This window comes from Ailuropoda melanoleuca, chromosome 14 (genome assembly GCF_002007445.2).
Source record: "Ailuropoda melanoleuca isolate Jingjing chromosome 14, ASM200744v2, whole genome shotgun sequence".
Classification (NCBI taxonomy): Eukaryota; Metazoa; Chordata; class Mammalia; order Carnivora; family Ursidae; genus Ailuropoda; species Ailuropoda melanoleuca.
This window is the reverse complement of record NC_048231.1, coordinates 104,016,870-104,037,263: the sequence shown is the minus strand read 5'-3', so window position 1 is coordinate 104,037,263 and position 20,394 is coordinate 104,016,870. Positions and strand designations below refer to the sequence as shown.

The 20,394-nt window shown below is 46.2% G+C and overlaps 1 protein-coding gene across 9 annotated transcripts in view; it reads right to left on the bottom strand.

The window, feature by feature from the left end:
• The window catches only part of ZNF236 (zinc finger protein 236), a 105,630-nt gene that overhangs the window by 61,548 nt on the left and 23,688 nt on the right, over positions 1-20,394 (bottom strand). For all 9 annotated transcript variants that reach the window (XM_034642954.1, XM_011233021.3, XM_034642953.1 and 6 more), the window contains 6 exons: positions 18,087-18,211; positions 17,613-17,785; positions 14,884-15,027; positions 12,193-12,396; positions 11,093-11,321; positions 857-1,129 (listed from right to left, as the gene is read on the bottom strand). In XM_034642954.1, coding sequence (XP_034498845.1) covers positions 857-1,129; positions 11,093-11,321; positions 12,193-12,396; positions 14,884-15,027; positions 17,613-17,785; positions 18,087-18,211 — 1,148 coding nt within the window. The remainder of the gene's footprint in view (positions 1-856; positions 1,130-11,092; positions 11,322-12,192; positions 12,397-14,883; positions 15,028-17,612; positions 17,786-18,086; positions 18,212-20,394) is intronic.

Below are 20,394 nucleotides of genomic sequence, written 5' to 3'. Positions count from 1 at the left end.
TCGCAGCTCTGAGCATGGAGCAAACAAGCAGGACACCGCGGCTGTTATTAACTGTAAACAACGGGGCTGCCCATGACGACGACCGACCGTAATAATCTCCTCTTCACGACTCTCCACTACCAATTCGCTTTCCCGAAGGACACGTCCTTCACTTACAGTTCCACTGGTAAATGAAACTGGAGATTCCTAAGAACTTAGGGCACATAACAAAACTGATGCATTTTAGCCTTTTCAAATCCTCACCCACACGGTCAGCTCTGCCCGGGAACCCCAGGTTCGTGGGGAATGACTGCTAATGGGCATGGGGTTTCTTCCGGGAGGGAAGGGGGATAAAAATGATGAAAATAGACAGTTGTGTGGGTTGCACAATTCACTCTAAATCTTATGATCTGTGAATTATATCTCAATAAAACTATTATAAACAAAATTACTGCCTAAACGTGAACATTTTCATGCCTTAATACCGATTACAAAATACCCGAAAGGTAGAGCAGGTGTTAGGCTTTCCCTCGCTGCTCAAGGCCTCAGGACAAGTGCCCCCCCCCCCCCGAGGCGTCTCCTCCACGAAAGGCCCACCTCCTCCACATCCAGCCGCGGTCGCCCACAAGCACCCCTCTCGTGGCTCCGCCCCGTACGTTCAACCCTAAGCGGTTCTGCTTAACGCCTCCCTCATGAAGCCCTCAGCTCCCTGAGAGTCAACGCCCCATGGGCTCTCTTCAGCAGTATGCACCCCGAGCTGAGCCTCTAGGGGGCAAGCGTAGGTACTTATTAAAGAACGGAACGCGAGCCCTTGAAGCGCTCAGCGACTCTCTGCAGACCACGGTGACCCCGTGACCCCGGAGAAGCCCCGTGGCACCTGTGTGCAGCCGGATGTGTACTTTGAGGCTCCCCGAGGTGGAAAAGCTCTTCATGCAGTACTGGCACTTGAACGCCTTGATGCCCGTGTGTGTTTTGATGTGAGCGGTCAGGGTGCTCTTCACAGCAAAGGCCCGGAAACACTGTGGACACTTGAAGGGCTTCTCGTGGGTGTGAATGCGGATGTGACGCACCAGGTCGCTAGGCTTCCGGAACTCCTTGGTGCAGTAGGGACACACGTGCCACCGAACGCCATTCTCCTCACGGATTGAACCTGCAGCCAAATGAAACACAGCAACAGCCCAGCTAGGATACCAAATATTAAGACCCTTGGATGTCTTCCTAGGGTTGCATTAAAACAACACAGCATACCTATGAAAAGCTATACACTTTTTGCCAGAGCAGAAGAGAGATGATCGATTATGAAGAAAGTTGAAATTTCCATGATTACTGAACTTACTGAAGACTATGATTTAATCTTGCAGAAAATCTGACAGTCCCATGAGAACACAAACCACAGCCTGTGAGAGGGAAGAATGCTAACTGGACGGGGGATACAAATCAACAGCTGGTGACATAAACTCAGTCCACTGTAAATGTGAATAATAGCAGATTGAGCGAACGACTCCAAAATTAACTCAAAGAATATGAAGAGAAGGAAAGAAGTTGGAATAAGCATTGTTTGAATCTATCTGATGTCATGAATAAAAATAATACACGTGCAAATAATTAGGAGATGGTGATTTTTTGTGCTGTAAACGCACTCATAAACAGTTACGACAAAGAAACAGTATGTATGACATACAGTCGTTCGTGATCAAATATAAAAGGTTCTTTTGTAACTTTAAATATTATTACTCAACTTTCAATCAGGTTTAAAACCATTCCTATCAGAAGAAAAATCACAAGCAGAATTTACGGAAATATAATAAATGATTTCTAAATTATAAAAATTTTAAAAGCAAAATTCAGCAGGATCACTTTTTTTAAAAATGATTTTTTATTATATTATGTTAGTAGGATCACTTTTTATCTTTCATAATTTTTTATTAGATTTACTCATCTGAAATTAAATAGACATCTACGACGAGGTAAAGAACGCACCTGAAATTACACTTGTTAACTTGTTAACTGTTTATTTAACTGTGTCTGTACAGACATAGCTTTATTAGGGGAAAATCTTATGTGTGCTTCTCTTTGTTATCAGTAAATGCAAGGAATTCTCCTTATGTTAAGTGAATCTATAAGAAAAGAGAATGTATTTTTCTGAATACCATGCTCTTTGCAAGACTAATTAACATAGGAAATGAAGTTAGGTAAACAATTAAAAAAAGAACATTTTTTTTAAAAACAGTGCCACAATGGAAACCAGGACAAACCACAGGAAAAGAGCAGGAAATAAGAAACGTGGCTTTAAAAAGGAGAGAAAGACATTTATTTTATGGTGATATTGTTTATATTACAGAACTCTGAAATTAAAGACTGTTTAACACCAACAAATAAAAATTAACTCATAAAAGTGCAGTAATTACCTAATGGTCTTATGACAAATCAGAAAAGCAAGGTATAAAAAGGTGGGAGAACTGTAGTACCTATCAGCTAAACATGGGAAATCCCCACCCCATCAGGTTTATTTCTGGGAATCGCCTAGAACAGAAATTACAGACTAGCAGCCCTGCAGATGTCTCCAAATGTGGCCTGCATGTGTTTTGTTTGGCCCACACACTATTAGAAAAAAAATTAAATCCAGATTTTCAACCCTTTGACAAACTGAAAGACCTGGAAAACCAGATCCGCATTCCCACATGGCAACTGCCCCTGATGCTGGGCAACTGCCTTTCTCTTCCAACACATTAATAAATGCAAAAGAAAAAAACATGCATTAGAATCATCTTCAAGATGAAAAGGCAATTACTAAAAATTTAACATCTAGTCTTTTTAAAAAATTGTCTAAAGACAGGAGGAGCTGAATAAACATATCTCAATACAACATTTGACTTAATAGGAGAAGAGTAAAAACAATCCTATCACAGTCAGGAAAAAGTCCACTATCACTGCCATGAATTTATTGTATTATAGTGATACAAGCCAATGAAATTAGATAAGGTATAGAAATATACAGTATAAACTATAAAGAAAAAGGTAAAATCATTATTTACAAATAATATGATTATATGCCTTAAAAAACCTAAAACTAAGAAATAGGCCCGCATTTTAATACCCGGAAATCAACATCATTCATATTTAACAAAATCCAGGTGAAAATTTTAAACTACCACTAAAATATGAAAAAAACACAAAGAAAGGTATGAATAAAGGGAAATACACACCCCATTCTTTGGTACAAAGACTAAAAGTTATAAAGACATCAATTCTCACTGGTTAAATCACTTATATACAAATACCAAGAGGATTTTTTTAAAAACTAGAGCTCTGGAACTTTAGCAGACAATTGTAAAGTATACATGAAAAAGTAAGTACGTGACAATCGTCAAAAATACACTTTGAAAACGGTGTACTGCAGAGGACTAGGCCTGCGAGTTACGAAGGCATTCTAAGAGCTACATGAATGAAAAGACAGATTCGTGCCCAGGACACAGTCCCACAAGACCCATACGGGTCTGTGGCTGTAAAGAACAGAATGGTGGCATGGTGTCTGGACAGCGGGGTGTCCACCTGGAAACAAAAAATAAAACTGAGTCAAAGATTTTAGTTTAAAATATGAAAGTAGGGAAGTGCTGGATAAAAGAGGTTATTTCCCATAACGTCAGCATCAAAGTCTGAGTCTAATACAAGTCCAAAATCTGTGGAACACTGACAAATTTAGCTATGGAAAAACAACACATTTCTCCCTTTTAACTCAAAAAGACAAATTAGAAGAGAATTATACACTCTCAAAATACTGTCATCCTCAATATATTACAGCAAACGAAAGTCAAGAGTCAGCCAAATGGAAAACTGCAGGTGGCTCTTTAACAGGGAGGGCTGCTCAAGCTCTGAGTCCGTATAAGAGAGATGAGGTTAAACTGCAGTAAGAAACCGTATGTTTACTATCGATGAAGAAAAAGGATCCGCAGATCTGGACAACAACCCGTTCAAAAGGCTACAAGCAAACGGGCACTCCACTACATGTCGTCGGGAGAATAAACGGACACCACTGCCCGGAAGGAAAGTCAGCAATATATACCACAATTCTTTAAGTATGCATGAATTTTTTTTCCTTTGTTATTAAGCACATTAGTGATACAACTAATGAAATCTGAGTAAGATCTGTGGACTGGACCAATTTTAACACCCTGATGTTGATGACCGTCCTATGATTATCTAAGACAGTTTATCTTGGCCTTAGGAAATACACACTGAAGTATTTAGGGTCAAAGGGGTTTTAGATAAATTTATATTTATTATTGTTTGTATTAGCAAAAGACTGCAAATAATCTAAATAATTATATATCCATAAAAGGGAACAATCCCTACACATTTCGTAAAATAAGATAGCAAGGGGGGGAAGTAAACTGCGAAAAAGATATACGTATACAGTATGCCCCCCCATCCTGCTAAAAACCAATATAATACATAATATATAACCATATGCCCTTGCTCATTTAAAAAACACAGACAGCCCAGTAGCTGCCCAGGCGCTGGGGCGGGAGCGGGGGGTTCGTGGAGGACAAGGATGAACAGGGGTTGTTCACCATACACCATTTTAGATCTTTTGAATTATGTGACATGAGCCAGTTTTACCTATTTAAAAAAATAATTTTAGAATATATGTATTCCTTCAAGCAGTCAGTTACCATGTGTCAGGCACCATTCTACACGGCTTCCATGGATTGTCTCATTCGGGTCTCTCCCATTTTTTCTGTCATTGCCCCATTTCAAAGATGACAAAGCTGACATTTTATTTTGTTAAAAGATTTTTTTAATTTTTAAATCATCTCTACAACCAACGTGGGGCTCAAACTCACAATCCCGAGATCAAGAGTCGCCAGCTAGGCGCCCCTAAAGCTGATATTTTAAAGGTTAGCTAACTTGCCCAAGGTCAGGTGCCAGTCAATGGAAAAGTCAAGGCACATACTGAAGTCTGTATTTCTAGAGTCTGAGTGTACTTTTCTCAGGAAAGTCTGTCCTCCAGCCGTACTTCAAGGAGAGCATTTACCAGGTACCCCTGTAGGCATGTTCCTGCCCTGCAAAGGACTAGGGCATGGAGACAGGCTACACACATGCTGGGAGCGGCCCCAGCGTTCGTGTACGTGGCCGACACCGTGCAGATTCATCCCATGGGGGTAAGAACACTCAAAAACGCCTGTGTTCGAGGGGTGCCTGGCTGGCTCAGTTGGAAGAGCATGCGACTCTTGATCTCAGGGTTGTGAGTTTGAGCCCCATGTTAGGTGAAGAAATTTCTTTAAATAAATAAATAAATAAATAAATAAAATCTTAAAAAAAAAAAAAGTCAGTCTGCATTCAAAAGACAGCAGGGCCTGTATTGAGGTACTTTTACCAGGTAAAGAAGCAAGAGCCAGGAATGAAGTTCCGGAAGCTTAAAGTCCACAAAGGCCAGAGTGCGGCACGTCAGGTAGGGACCAGCACAAGTCCAAGCTTGAGGCCGACAGGGTAAGATGCTGGAAAACTGCGCACCACGAAAGATTTGCAGCAGGAGGAAAACAAAGGTATCCGAGACGTGTCCTCCTCACTCTTCGGTCAGGCTCCTCACAAGAGCACCTACTGCGGATGTAGCCAGCTCCATCTTCATGTCAACTGTGGCCGTGCTGGAGGACAAGGGTGACGAGGGGACAGGGACCCGGGCCCTGCAGGCGGGAGCATGACTGAGGCACAGGAAGATGCCTGTGGACTGTTCGGTGGGGCCAGAGGGCTCCCACTGTACTCAGAAAACAGTCAGACAATTCTGGGGCCACAACCAAGTGCGGGCTCAGACACAGGACAGAGGGTCCTGGCTGATTTCCACCGACGAACGATTTCCCCAGAGGCCACAGGTGCTGCAGAAGCTCCAGCCCAGGCGACAGACAATGACAGTCACAGAAAGTTGTTCTGCTTTCAAGCAGCAAAACATTAATTTAATACAGATACTCAGACCTAACTACCGTTCAACAGCAACTCATCAGGGAGACGCTCCTTTCTTGGGATTCAGGTTCAGACGCTGGATCTCCGAAGAGACAGACCTTCGAACGAAGGAAAGCAGCCCTAGTCTTCCCTTACTCCTTGTCATAGAATATTTCACAACATGGCCCAAGTCTGGTTTTTATTGTTGTTGTTGTTGGCATTCTGTCAGCAGTGGCCAGAAACCCTGGGGAGGAGGTCTGCCCCTCTGAATCCTCGAGGCCATGGACTCAGCTGGTGGGTCACGGTGTGAGGCACAGAGCAGAGAGGCTGCAGGAACGCGCGAATAAAAGCTCGCCGCGGGCACCACGCGTTCCAAACTGGTGCACTCGTGCCGCTACATCTTACAAACCCCTCGCTGTACGCTCCCACCAGTGACGTGTCAGAGCCTTCAAGTGGGTGGGCTTATGTCCCTTGCATGGCCAGTGACGGGGTTTATAAACAGGCTGCCCGGCCACATGCCAACAGAACGGGCACAGGAAGAGGTGTGCGACCACTCACTTGAATCGTACACGCTGATAAAATGAGCCTAGTAGAATTGCTGTGTCCAGTCCCAGTCGCCTGGGTTTTCCAGCATTGATCGAGAGCACGCTGTTGACTTCCTGGCTAGATTCTCTAAGCCAGAAATGGAAGAGCGTGTCATTTGTAGCTGGCTGGACTAAATTAAGAACGAGGAGATCAAGGACGCCCAAGAGGCAACAGCAGGTGTAAGGGGTGCTGCTGTCAGGTTGAGGCTCCTAACTCACGACGGAGATGACATCTCCTCCAACGTTACTGGGTTTTTCAGGATCACTTCACATTTTGAAACTGCCTACAGGGCTCTCGGAGCAGCAAAAGCTAACACAGAGGCCATTGTGCTGGCTGTTACGAAAAACTGACTTCTGATGAAGAACGTGGGTTTGGAAATGAGGGTGAAGATGAAGCCACGTTTGTAGAGAACACAAAACAGCTGACGTCACTGCTGGGCACACTCCAGTTTCCCCAGAGGGACTGCTAGCTTCCGCGCTGGGCCTCAGTCGGACACTGAAAACGGGTGGGCTACACGCTTTATGCAAGTGGGGGTGGCAATGAAGCTCTTCCAGCATCTCACGGCGCTCCCTTCTCAGATGGGGCTTCGAGAGCCAGTGCTCTGCAGAACGGGACAGGAGCTTGGGTAACAGTGGCGTGCATTCTTCTCCGCGGAGATCCGAGTTCTTCGAAACTTGCAGATAGGACAAGTTTTCGCTGTTGAACCCAACATGTCCTTCACGCACTAATGGCTGTCTTGGGTCACGGGCATCTGGGGCCTTCTGTGGCAAAAGTACAGAGGAGAACCGCTTACCTGCTTTCTAGATCTGTTGACTCTCTCAACAAACAAAAGAATCTTTTCGCTGAGGGTATTCTGAATAGAATACCAGATTCATTAGAGCTTAGTCCACCTGAGAATGGTGAGCAATGGTGAGCAGTCCTTAGGAAGCAGCTGTGATCAGTTACGTACTTAGGAGATGGCTGGAATGCTGGTTGTTCAGTGACCACCCAGCAGGAGGCAAGCAAGCACTCAGTGAGGCAGCCCCTAACTGCCACTCATGGAGAAGTTTAAAATTCTCTTAGAACAACCAAGCTGGCGCACGATGAAGAAAGGCAAGCATCTCCAGCAGACGGAAGGCACGCCATTGGATGTGCCAATGAGACCCACAAAGCTTTTTGCAACAGAATGAGAAAGAATGTGTCAGTTCCAAAGTTTATCTGGCCCGCTCGCAGACACTCTTGCGAGCTCTCACTGTCCCTTACAAAGGGACACTCAGAATGGGAGTTCCCACTCTCCTCTTTTCCATGATTACTCGCCTAGAGGAAGAAGCTCTGCTCATCCCATCCACCTCAGAGCACTCACTCCAAGCCTGAAGCACCAGACCTCCAGGAGTTCATGCCTTTAATCAAAGGTAAGACACAGGACTCCTGGTTTATACTACATATGGTCCTGCATCTGCTTCGTGCAATGCTGGGAGTGCTGCCCCGACAAGAAACAACCAATCCGCTGTTTCTGAGAGGGGTCGTGCTGCCTTCCTGCAAACGGTGAAGGAGCCTAGTCAGAGCAAGCAGGGTGCAGAGCACGTGACCAAGGAGCAGTCCGACATCCGGAGCCTCCTGCACAGAGGATGCGCTCTATTGCCCTCTCCAAGCTGGTACGACTCCAGGTAGGCAAAGATGGGCCAGCAGGGTCCACTGGGTCTGTTCCTCAGTACAGCACCCTGCGTGGTCCCCAGCACCTTCAGAATGCACCTCTAACCAGACAGATCCACGCAGTGCAGGCTTCACCTGGGGGTCCAGTGACCCTGGAAGGGAGCCCAAAGTGTTGGGTCTTCAACAACAACACGTCCCCTCCTACGTAGCTCCAGAAATAATTCAGAAGTTTTGGAAAGTGCTCCAGAAGCCTGACGCTACAGTTCTTAAAAATGACTCAAAGGTGTCCCTCTGGAGAGGAAAGCCGTCACAGCTGCTCTCCGATGCCTGCCAGGGAGCTCAGTTAACGATTTATAAAGAAGGGATTTTTCTGTGCCATTCACACCGATCTTTTTAACACTGCTTTGAGTTTCTTGCACATTATGACTTTTCTCTAAAACAGGTGTGATTCTCCCCAAATACAGCTAAGTGACAACCAGAGAAGCTGCTTACACGCCAACTCAAACTGTTGCACATAAAAACGCTGCAGAAGTATGAGGGGACACAATAACCAAGAGCAGTGTTTTCTAGATAGCATTTCTTGTTTTAACACCAGCGCACACTCTATAAAAGAGAATGGCTTTATAACTTAACTGATTTAAAAGTAAGTACGGGTATTACCCATTTTTTTAATAAAAAAGGTATTTAATTAAGTGAAATTAAAAAAAAGAATATTGGCCAAGCAAATTCAAAAATGTGTCATAAAGAAAAAAGACTCTGGTCTAAGAAGGTAAAATCTCTGTGGCCTCAAGAAAGATTTCCACACAGAATAGCTGTGCCATAGTCATCCTTGAAAGAGTAAGTCACCAGCTTTCCAAAACACCTTTCCTTGTGATTTCTAGAGAGCCAATATTTTACTGCAATAAATTTTAAACTTTGTAATGATGATTTATATGTCACAAGTCATACAATAAATACAAAAGCATTTGCTAAATTTTGAATTAATATACAAAATACCTCTTAAAATAACGAAACGAACTCTACTAAACCCTTCTCTCTCACTCAACTAAGTAAGCCGAATAGTGACAGCTTAAACAGCAGAGTGCGTGCGACGTGGGACACGCACAAGGTGACTCTGAAGCTGCTAAGAAGAGGTTACACTCACATCTCTTCAGGGTGCCAACCGGCCCTCAACTCCCCTTGCACAGCTAGTCCCAGAAAGAGTCACTACATTAAATGTGTTCTGCTCCCTACAAAGTTTTAATCAGAAGAAACACCTTTCCACAGAAACGCACCCCCACTAATTCTCTCACGACACGTGAGGGCTCACTAAGAAAAAAAATGGTGGCTCTAAACTCGTACTGAGGATCACATTTAAGGGAAAATTCACTAGAATCACACGAACCTGCTCAGTAGTCTATGCACGTATGTAATTTATTCAGGCACTTCAAAAATGAACGGCCAGAACCTCTGCAGCCTCTACAGGCGGAATGCTCCCCATTAAAATCACGTGTGCTAACGGTAACCCCATCTGGAAACCGCCGCCCAATGCTCAGGGCACGAGCGAACGTGTAGTGGCAGCCAGGATGGAGCGCGCCTTCCTCCGTCTACGGGGCCACTCCTGCTCGGGGTCCTGCGCAAGACTGGCCTTTGATCTGGAGAAGCCTGTGCTGCGGGCAGCCCGGTCAGAGCGCCTCCGAAGGTTTTAGTGCAGGAACTACAGACGGCAGCCAGTGCTCACTCACAGGAGAGGCTTCACAGGCTGGGAATTTCCATCCATTTACTGGAAGCGCAAGAAGCAGATATTCAAAGACAACGCAAGGTAACTTACAACCTAGAAGGCTTCATATCGTAAATAAAAACATGGGGAAAAGGTGCTTTTCCCCCTTCTTTCCTCTCTGGACACCAGGAATCCCCAGATGATAAACCGCTTTGATTCTATCATCCTGTGTTTCACTTGGGGATGAGGGGGCAGATCAAGGGAAAAGGGGAGTAGAACTGCCATGTTCTGTGGGTGGAAACAGGGATCTCACAACCACACGTCAACACTGAGAAAAGACATGCTCAGAAGGAAGTGCTCGCAGAGAACAGAGCGTACGTCACTCCACACTCTGCAGCAAGAAAGCATTCACTCCCCAAGACACCTGGGAGAAGCAGAATAGTCAGAGTCACTAAGAAAACATTTCTAGAGGAACACTCTTGCCCAAAAGACAGAAACCTATGTCATTGGGGAAGGATTTAGTGATGCCTGGCCTGTGCAAGAGCCATACTGAAGCCCATGGGATCTTCAGAGACAAAAAGAATGTATTCTGGCCGTACAACGGTCCACACGAGGGACTGCAGGGTCAGAAACATTCCAAGTGCTCCGAGTACCAAGAAGAGGAAGGGCAGAGCCCAGAGTCTCCTCCGGGGTCTGCTCTGGTTCAATGACCACCGGAGCTCTCTGAGACAGCGGGAGAGAAGGGGAGAAAGGAGACACTTCCATCACAGAAAGCCTATGGGAAGGATGGCCTTTTCGCACACCGTGGGAGCCCAGCCTCACTGTGACATCAGCTTGCGTCCCCAAGTCCAGGACAGGGCCTGGCCGCGCACACGGTACAGGTTATGGAAAGCTCGACAGCCCACACCACGGAGCTGGAGGGGAGCACGGGGGAAACAGCTGAGGGTCCAGCCCAGGAGCCACACTTACAAGTCAGGAGACGGCAGTGCCGCAGTGAAGAAGGGGCAAAAGTGGCCAGAATGTGGCTGCAGGGAGAAGCGGCCAAGATGACCTGGTGACGAGCCAGGGGGACTGCCAGGAGGAGACACTAATCACAGGGAAAAAGGCAGCCCAAATTTTACAACTGTTGAGGTTTTAATTTTAAATATCAAACAAATAGGTCGATACTATCAGAACATTCAACAAACATATCACCTTCAAAAGAAAAAATAAGCAATATGCCTTCCAAAACGCATAAACCTTCAAGCATATTAAAATTACCAGGTAGAAATGGTGATTTCTTCTTTATAATTTTTTTTTCTTTTTTATCCAACTTCTCTGGGCTTTCTTGGTCTTTTTCCTGCTCTGCCTCGGTGGGGTGGGTCTGCTCGCTGGAAGCGTGAGGGGCGTCGGGATTCTGGCCCTGCGCCAAGGGCGTCCTGGCGCGGCTGGTGTCGTGAGCGTGCGCTGCAGCTGGAATTGAAGACAGCCCACTGTTTTCTAAGGCTTGCTGAGACAGAACAGAACTAACAGGTTAGGAGGCGGGAGGCCCGAATCTGCCTGCCACAATCAATTACAGAGATGCAATCAGGCTTTGCCCCCAGAATCCTAATTCCACCCTACTAGCAGTAAAAATCCGCTCTGCCAACAGTCATTTATAGGCTAGACCCCCAACTCCCTGAAGCTGAAATGTCCTTTCTGCAAGCTGACAGCTCACCTCCCCCCAAAATACAGTATGGTAAATTAAAAGGAACCGGAATTAGTTAATTTGACGTTTAGAAACTTTACCTCAGACCTCTTTGGTTCTCTCTAAACCGATCTGGGAATCACTGTTTTAAGTTATAGTGGGTTCACCCTTAAGACCTCGGCTGTCATGTCCCTGAGACTCTTTACACCGACTTGTCACCCCAAATGTACAGGTAGGTGACAGGTTAGTTTGTACAGCTGGTCACTAAACAGGGAGGAGAATGCAGGCCAGCTCTCTTTGCAAATGAAAGATCTGAGGCTAAAGCTGGACTGGCGTAGAAAAATTAGAAAAGCGTGCTCTGCCCCATTTCCTTCTCCTCTCCCACGTGGGCGTGGCCCGTTCACACACTGCTGAGAGAGGCAGACTGACTCCAATAGTTACGGGAGATAAAAGAAGTTCGGAAAAGCCTATTTATTTCTTCTTAAGTAAATCACTTACACAGTAAATTAAGTTTTAAACCTTTTTTAAATTTATAGATTAACTGTTTAGAATTCTGCACTGTCCATAAGCATACTTTGTTCCAACAGAATGTTTTCAATTAGGATGCATATCTAATGACGATTCCTTTACTTGGACAAGCCCTGCCCAGTATTTTCCGGACAAGCATAGATGAGAGCAGGAAGGTGCTCCTCACCTGTAAAATGTCCTGGTTGATGCCCACGGTGATGCTGAGCTGCTGGCTGGGCTGCGGGGGCTGGCTGGACTCCGCCGGCCCCGGCTCTGAGAGCTCCAGGAGCTGCTGGATGACGTCCGTCACGGCCTGGGAATTCTGCTGGCTCGACGCAGACGTGACGTGAACTTCCGTCTGCTGGAGAGGTAACGTCTGAAACAGCGTGGCCTGAAACGCAGCAGCATTGTCATTGAAAATGTAAGAAGTACATCAATTTGTACTTCAACTTAAAGGAAAAAAAAAAACAGAAAGAACAGGCACATCTTCCTTATGAGCATTAAAATCTGACAATATCCCAAACATAGATTTTAAATAAAATGCCTCACTGACGTTTACGTTAGGCACAATATGGGCTCTTAAAGGAACATATTGAATGAACTGTCGCATCACGCGTTTCAAAGGTTTCCTGAGTGACAGGAGAGATCAGCTCAAGGTGGGGGCGTGAGCTCACAGGCCTCACCTCCCTGCTCGTCCACTAAAACACAGAAACAAAAGGATTACAAAATAAAGAAAATAAGAGAAAAACCACTGTGGACAAAATACTACAGGAAATTTCTGGAAAAGAGGGGCACTGGAGGCATAAATGCGGGAAAGCCACAGCCAAGAACATGCAAGGAGAGAGCCGCTCTGGCTGCCCAGACACTCGGGAGTGCGAAACGCCACCCGGAAGGGAGGTGGAAGTCAGAGCCGGCATTCTGTGTGATGTGCGAAGGTGGCCGCAGGACACACAACCTGGGCGGGCCTAACGCACAGGGATGCCGTCGCTGAGCGCACAGCCCCGCTCACTCACCGCCGGGACCTGGAGCCATACCAGGGCGAGGCTCAGGCACCAGGCGACACTCTGTGGCTCTGGGGAGGGTGGGGGCGCGTATGCGGGCGTTCTCTGTACTTTCTGCTCAACTCCTCTGTCAACCCAAAACTGCTCTAAGAAAGAAAGTGTATTAAGTAAGAAAATGGAAGTGGCAGAAAAATACTTAGGACTGACCATGAGCCTTCTCTCCCCACAGAAGGGATGATGGGTACCTACCCTGAGGCAACAAAAATGGGGGATCGCCTCTAAAAGAGATAAAAATGAATACTTGGGGAGAATCGGGGCACCTTTTGGGGCCCTCAGCTCCCCAGTGAAACAAAACGTCTCTACATCCTGCCACCAGGGACCCCAAGTTTAAGAGCTGGCTCCCCGGGCACCCAGCAGCTCCATCCGTGCACGGACAGCCCCCACACAGGGACTGCGGCCTCGTTCTCAAACACAGACCAGACTCCACGCACTACAGGCCATGTGGAGCAGGAAGGGGTGCGGGGAGACCCAAGGCCCATCACTCAAGCAGCAGAAGAGAACTTTTAAAAAGGAAACACGAATTAGGTTTCAGAAGAAACGGCACCAAACCAGAAGAGAAAGAGGCAATCAGATCACGAAGGAACGTTCTCAGAAGTTAAAAGTCTTAGCAGCTTGAAAAAATTTCAATGAAAGAGTCATAAGACGGAGTTGAAGAAAACCCTCGAAAGTGGCACAAGACGACCAAGAGTCAGGAACTGTGAGAGGCAGAATCAGACAAACAGAGAACTCGCCCCAGGGCTGTGCAGTGATTCCCAGACACGACACCTGGCTGAGACGCTCTTTCACACTCAAACTCAGGTAGAAGGTAGGGCAGATTCCAGGTTTCCAAACGTTTTCAGGTTTTTATTGAAAATATAAAATTTTAAGATGATCTGATTATTCCAGGTGATTCACCACATCAACATACTGACTTGCATATGGCCAAAAAAAATGGTGAAAATCTAGTATTTGATTGATTCACACATTGGAAATCTTATTTAAGAAACAATCCAAAATAATATTTTAAGACTTCATTATTAGACTCTAATCATTCTCCAGTTTTAGAACTTATTGACGACAGGCTCCCTCATCAGGAGTAAGGTGAGGAACCATCCCAAGCTGCCAATATTGTGAGAAAAGAGAAAACACAAACGGTAAATGCGAATGTAAAGCTCGCGAACTAAACACTAACAAGTTTCCACGCTGCAGGCAGGTGCTGACGAGGCAAACCACCACGAGCCAGCTCACGAGCGTGCGAATGCACGGTCCGCTGCTCCACGCTTAGACTCAGCCACCGCCTACCAACTTCGAGGAGAGGAGAGGTAACAGACCAAGGCAGAGCTGAAGACCCCCACCAGAACCCAACACAAGCGTGGGAGCGTGTGTCCTACACCTTTACACAATTTAGTTTCCCAAAAGGCCAGGGCCTCAGGAAAAATTGCCACTGTCCCATCAGATGCGGAGAAATATTATTTTAAAAGGAAAACTGCTTCTTCAATCATGATGCAAGGAAAAAGAATATTCAATAGTACTCATCAATAACACTGCAGGAATTACAATTTCATAAATTCATGGTTACATTTTGTGTGATTTTCACTGGTTCAGATGACAGTCCATAACTCAGGATCATCTGATACTATTGTGAGGTTTAAACAGATCGATTTTCTTTCACTAATTAAAAAAATAAGAAAGTACCCTTACCTCCTTATAGAAAAGTTTCATAGCACCTTTGTGGTACTAAATAATATTCTAAATAATATTCCATTTTATGGGTCACAGTTAAGATGGCCGATTTTGGTAAAAGGTTATCCCCCTATCAAGCAGCTTGCCAGACTCACCGTTAGAACGTGAGCAGTCTCCGTAGAGCTTGCTGGATTCTGTGGTCCGCCCATGTGCATCTTGCTGATATGAGTGTTCAAGCTACCTAGACTTTTAAATACACAACTACATTCTGTACAATTATAGGTGGGGCCATTCTTGACCTTAAAGAACAAAAAAGAAGACATGATTTTTTTACAATTAACTATTACATAAAAATATTTAAATTAAACAAATCATAATTTACCATTCCATTAAAAATGGCAGAAACAATCTAACCATTTAACATTACTTTTTCTTTCCAACTGGATAGCTCTGAAATCAATGACCCAACTCTTGCATCAACCTTGCCAGTGTGAAATTAATTGAAATTTCAAAGTCTTTTCTATAAATTAGAACAGGTTCGGAAGTAAAAAGACATAGTTTCTAGTTATTATAATTTGGTGAAAATAAGATAGCTGACTTACATTCTCAATTCCGTCAGTGGTTACACCAGCATAGCACAGGTGTAAGCAGCACTCTGAGTCTTTGGCGTGCCACCATATACACACTGGGAAGGAGGGCTGCACACCGTGTAAGTTTTCATCATCAGTTCCAATACCTCATATCAGCAACTACTTTGTACTACTATGATAAAGCCAACAGGGGACCCAGAGAGGAGGGAGATGAAGCTGCACCTCCGGGTACACAGAAAGCGTCTGAACTATTCCTTCGCCATTATTCAAGCCCAGCAGTAATTATTCCTATAATTCTGAAGTCTGGCTTGGAAACAGACTGGCCTTCTCTAAACATGGACATTCTGTTCCATTTCTAGCACCTTGTTAAGGACCAAATTTAAGGCTTTAGGTTCATCATAGGACTGGATAATATTTACAAACCAATCCTTAGAGGTTGTTTCTGGAACACGGCCAGCTGCCCCAACACAGGTCCCAGGGGGTCTCAGGCTGGGTGCCGGGTGAGCCCCCACCCTCCTGGAGGGGTTTCCCGACCTCAGGAGCACTGGCGAGCATCTCACAAGGCTGCACGGGGGCCCAGCGAGGTCTCTCTGGCTGCCACGCAAGCAAACGGCCATCCTGCAGCAATCGTCTGCACAGAGGCAGCCCCCCAGAATAACTAGTACAGGCCCCCCTTCTACTCTTCTGAGATCGAAAGGAAACCTCACTCCACACGATCACTGCCTCACTAATATTTATGTGTTCCTCCATGTGTCTGGGTCTTAGAATAGAAAACTTAGTTTTAAAAAGTAACTCGCAGGGCGCCTGGGTGGCTCAGTCGGTGAAGCTTCTGCCTTTGGCTCAGGTCATGATCCTGGGGTCCTGGGATCGAGCCCCATGTCGGGCTCCCTGCTCAGAGAGGAGTCTGCTTCTCCCTCTGCCTACTGCTCCCCCTGCTTGTGCTCTCTCCCTCTCTCTCTCTGTCAAATAAATAAATAGAATACTTGAAAAAAAAAAAGTAACTCGCATATGGAAGGCTGAATGTGTTTATAAACTATGTGAAGGATGCAGGGCTTTTTATTTCAGTGATACTGAAGGCATCAACGAAAAATTAAAAAGATACACATTTGCTTTTAAGAATATGAGTCTTCATTCTGCAAAACAGTTACATAAAATAAAATATGTGATAAAAGTGTTTGTGTCGCTTAAATGTTTATTTATATTCTACAATTAGACTATAAATAAAACACCAAATCAGGAAAGAGCAAAGGTCAACCTGCTTAAGAGAAATACTTCCAGACGTTTTACAAATCGGTATGACCTGCAGACAACAAGAAATGGTGACCATCAGTCTCACTGAAATAGCTCACACACAGGGAAATACACAGACCAGGGCTCTGGCTGTAAAAATGTGAAGGAGGCCATGGGCTGAGTCTGGCAATAATAATAGTAAGAGGAAAAATACTTTTTTTCCTCAATTTATTTCTTTTCCTTCAATTTCTTACACTTGATAGTGTCTGTGTTTCAAGTTGGCTAAAGGGATGAAATGTTAACAATCAGATCGATGGATCGTAACTAGCAAACGTATTATGATTATTTTCAAATATTTATTCATCAAAGCCATAAGAGCATCCATAAGACCACAAAAAGATAGTATTTTATATTTCTCCCATATAGAAGCCAAAAAGGTGTCCATACAGAGAGAGATATATATATTTGTTTGCTTTCTTGTTTATTTTTTTATTTTTATTTTTTTTTTAAGATTTTATTTATTTATTTGACAGAGAGAGAGACAGCCAGCGAGAGAGGGAACACGAGGGGGGAGTGGCAGAGGAAGAAGCAGGCTCCTAGCAGAGGAGCCTGATGTGGGGCTCGATCCCATAACACCGGGATCACGCCCTGAGCCGAAGGCAGCCGCTTAACCGCTGTGCCACCCAGGCGCCCCAACTTGTTTAAAACAAAGTCTGGGGGCGCCTGGGTGGCACCAGCGGTTAAGCGTCTGCCGTCGGCTCAGGGCGTGATCCTGCCGTTATGGGATCGAGCCCCACATCAGGCTCTTCTGCTATGAGCCTGCTTCTTCCTTTCCCAATCCCCCTGCTTGTGTTCCCTCTCTCGCTGGCTGTCTCTATCTCTGTCGAATAAATAAAAAATAAAAAATCTTTAAAAAAAAATAAAATAAAATAAAACAAAGTCTGCTCTGCACAAACTCTCAATCTGCATTTTAACAGAAAAGCATTTCTCAGGCTCACTCATCAACTCAAGAGCAATCTACGGCAGCCCCGCGAGCGCTACACGGACCCGAGTGCGACGGTTACCTCCGAGTGAACTCTCTGCACGTGTGACTGCAGATTCCCTTTCTGAGAAAAGGCAGCAGGACAAAAGGCACAGGCGTGGGGTTTTTCACCTGTATGCTTAATCATGTGAGTTTGCAATGCCCCCTTCTGGTTAAAAGCTTTCCCACATTCACTACATTTAAATGGCCTTTCACCTAGAGAGGAAGAAAAATGATCAAAATGTAATTCCACTTGGGTGAGCATCCGATGGGTTAAAGAAAAACACATTACCCCCAAACCCAAGACCCCAAACCTGGCTGTCCAGACAGAACACGGCCCCACACTGTAGACTCATGCATCTGACTGCCTACTCAAAATCTTGAAGTTAAGACCAAGGTCAGAGTTTGCAAAGGACAGAAAAGCCAACATTGCCTTCCAGGTCTAGCTAGCTGGAAGGCACATGTTCTCTCCTCTAAGCCGCATCATAACTCGCCCAAAAGGGAATGTATTTCATACCTGTGTGTATCCTAATATGACGAGTTAACTGACTCGGCTTTTGAAACGTCTTTCCACAGTGTGGGCATGAGTACGTGAATCCACTTCTGTCAATGTTCCGATTGTAAGACCTTGTACTTGACACCCTAGTACAACACAGGGGGAAATACTGATGAAGTCATCACCTCTGCATGACAATGTCAAAACTGAAATGCTGCCAGCAAGTGTGGCTGACTGGTGGTCAGAACACGCTCTGATGAGAAATCAATCACATGGAAGTGTGAGTCCACACACACAGATACACACAGACATGCAGCTGTTTTGTGTGTTCATTGCCATAAAATTCCTTTTTCCCGACCTAATGAAAAGATAAACGTTGCTTTGTTTTCTCGGAGGGGAGAGGTGAGAACGTCCCTCTGGACACAGCTCTACCCGTGCTGCTCGGACGCGAAGGCGTGTATGGGTACGATCCCTGCGCTGCCGCGTCCTGCTCCGCTCGCCGGTCTCCTTGCTCTCAACACCATCCACAGGCAGATGATCTCCAAGTTCTCCCTCCAGCAACCCTGACACCAACCCTAGACACCGCTCTCTCTGCCTGCCGTCTCTGCACTCGGCTCCCTGGCGGCTGCGAGCTGGGGTGAACCCAACAGGACTTTGTCGATCCCCCACCCGCTGCTCTCCCAGACAGGAAGGAGGAGCTCCCAGTTGGGCAAGGTTAAACCGCAGGAGTCGCCCCAGATTCTCCCTCTCTCTCACCCCTGATTTTCAAGTCCATCTCCAAAAGCTACTGGTTTCACTCAAAACACCTCCAAAGACGCTGAGGCCTCTCCACTCTCCAGTCCTCACACCGCCACTGTCTGCTGTGATGGTTCACGGGCCTCCCTGCCTCAACGCCACCCCCAGCAGCCACGCCACAGGCAAAGTTGGGGCAGGCTTCCCACCACCCTTGGGATACAATCCTCATTCCCAGGATGGCTGCCTGAGGCCCTCAGCCCCTGAGCTCTGCCTCCCTCACACCCAGTACCAGCAACCCCCTCCACAGCAGGCTCCCGAGCGCCAGCCTCCTCACCGCAGCTGAGCTGTGGCCACCGCTCTCCCCGTTGCCGCAACGCCCTTCGCAGCCCGCAGGGCCCTCCTCAGTTCAAACACCCTTCTCAGCTCGGGCCCGAACAGCCCGACAGCCTGCCCGCCCGCCCGGCACGCGCCAGAGCCATCCAGTCTTATTTCCTCCCCACACAAGCACTGTCCCGAAGCGTCACCCTGACTCATCTCCTGAATAAACCAGCACCCCACGAGGATGAGGCTGTCTGGCTGGCCCGTCCCTCCATCCCAGAAGGGCCAGAAGCCAGGGCGGCCGAGTGCATGCTGGCCGCCTAGACGAGGTTCATCTCTTTCCAAAACCCTCGGAGACACACCCACACTGCCTGTGTTAAAACTCCATCCAATAAAAACCTAGTGCAACGGATCGCATGCAGTATGGTCCGGACACCCATCAGACAACTGCAGCGGGAAGGGCGAGGCAGCGCGGGCCCTGGGGGGGGTGCGGTCCACACCGCTATAACACAGCGCCTGAGAGGGTAAACAAATCCTACGGAGTCTTCACGCGGTTTATACACGTTATTAACCAGCGTGGAAACTGTGGTCGTGGTCGTAGCTGTTGTTAGAAAGTACACGCACTCCTAAGCTCGCCCCACGAGTGTGACAACGGAGCAGGGACCGGAGCACGAGGGGCCAGAAGGCGCTTTGTATTTCGTTTCATTGAGGAAATGATGCTTCAAAAAATATATATAACCAGGAATAAACCAAATATGAAACTCTGAAAGACACGTTAGGTTTTACTAGAAATAAATACATTAAATGTACTTAAATACAGTCACAGTTGCTAATATTATGAGCTCAAAAACCAGGCAATTAGGGTTTAAATCCTTGAGGCTTGAAGCCTCCGAGCTGTAAAACTGTGGAAAGTAACTTGGTCCCGTACCGAGGGCTGCTCGCGCCCAAAGCGGGGACGTAAAGTCTCCTCGTCCGACAGGGCTGCTTGCGATGGTTAAGCTTTATTCACACAGGTTTATATGCACACTAAACGCAGGGTCAGGAACACAGACGTTCTGAACAGGCGGCATAAATAGACCCATGTGTGAAAGAGGGTGCCGACCTGGCCCCTGTGGGTCTGCTCTACACACCTCACCACCCGCCTGTGAAGACGTTCTGCGCACACCTTGTCCTACAACTTTCAACACGACGACACTCGCTCACGATCTCTACCCCCGCAGCCTGATGCCTACTTTAAACTTCTGAGCTTCTGCTCCTCACCGTACACAGGACTACA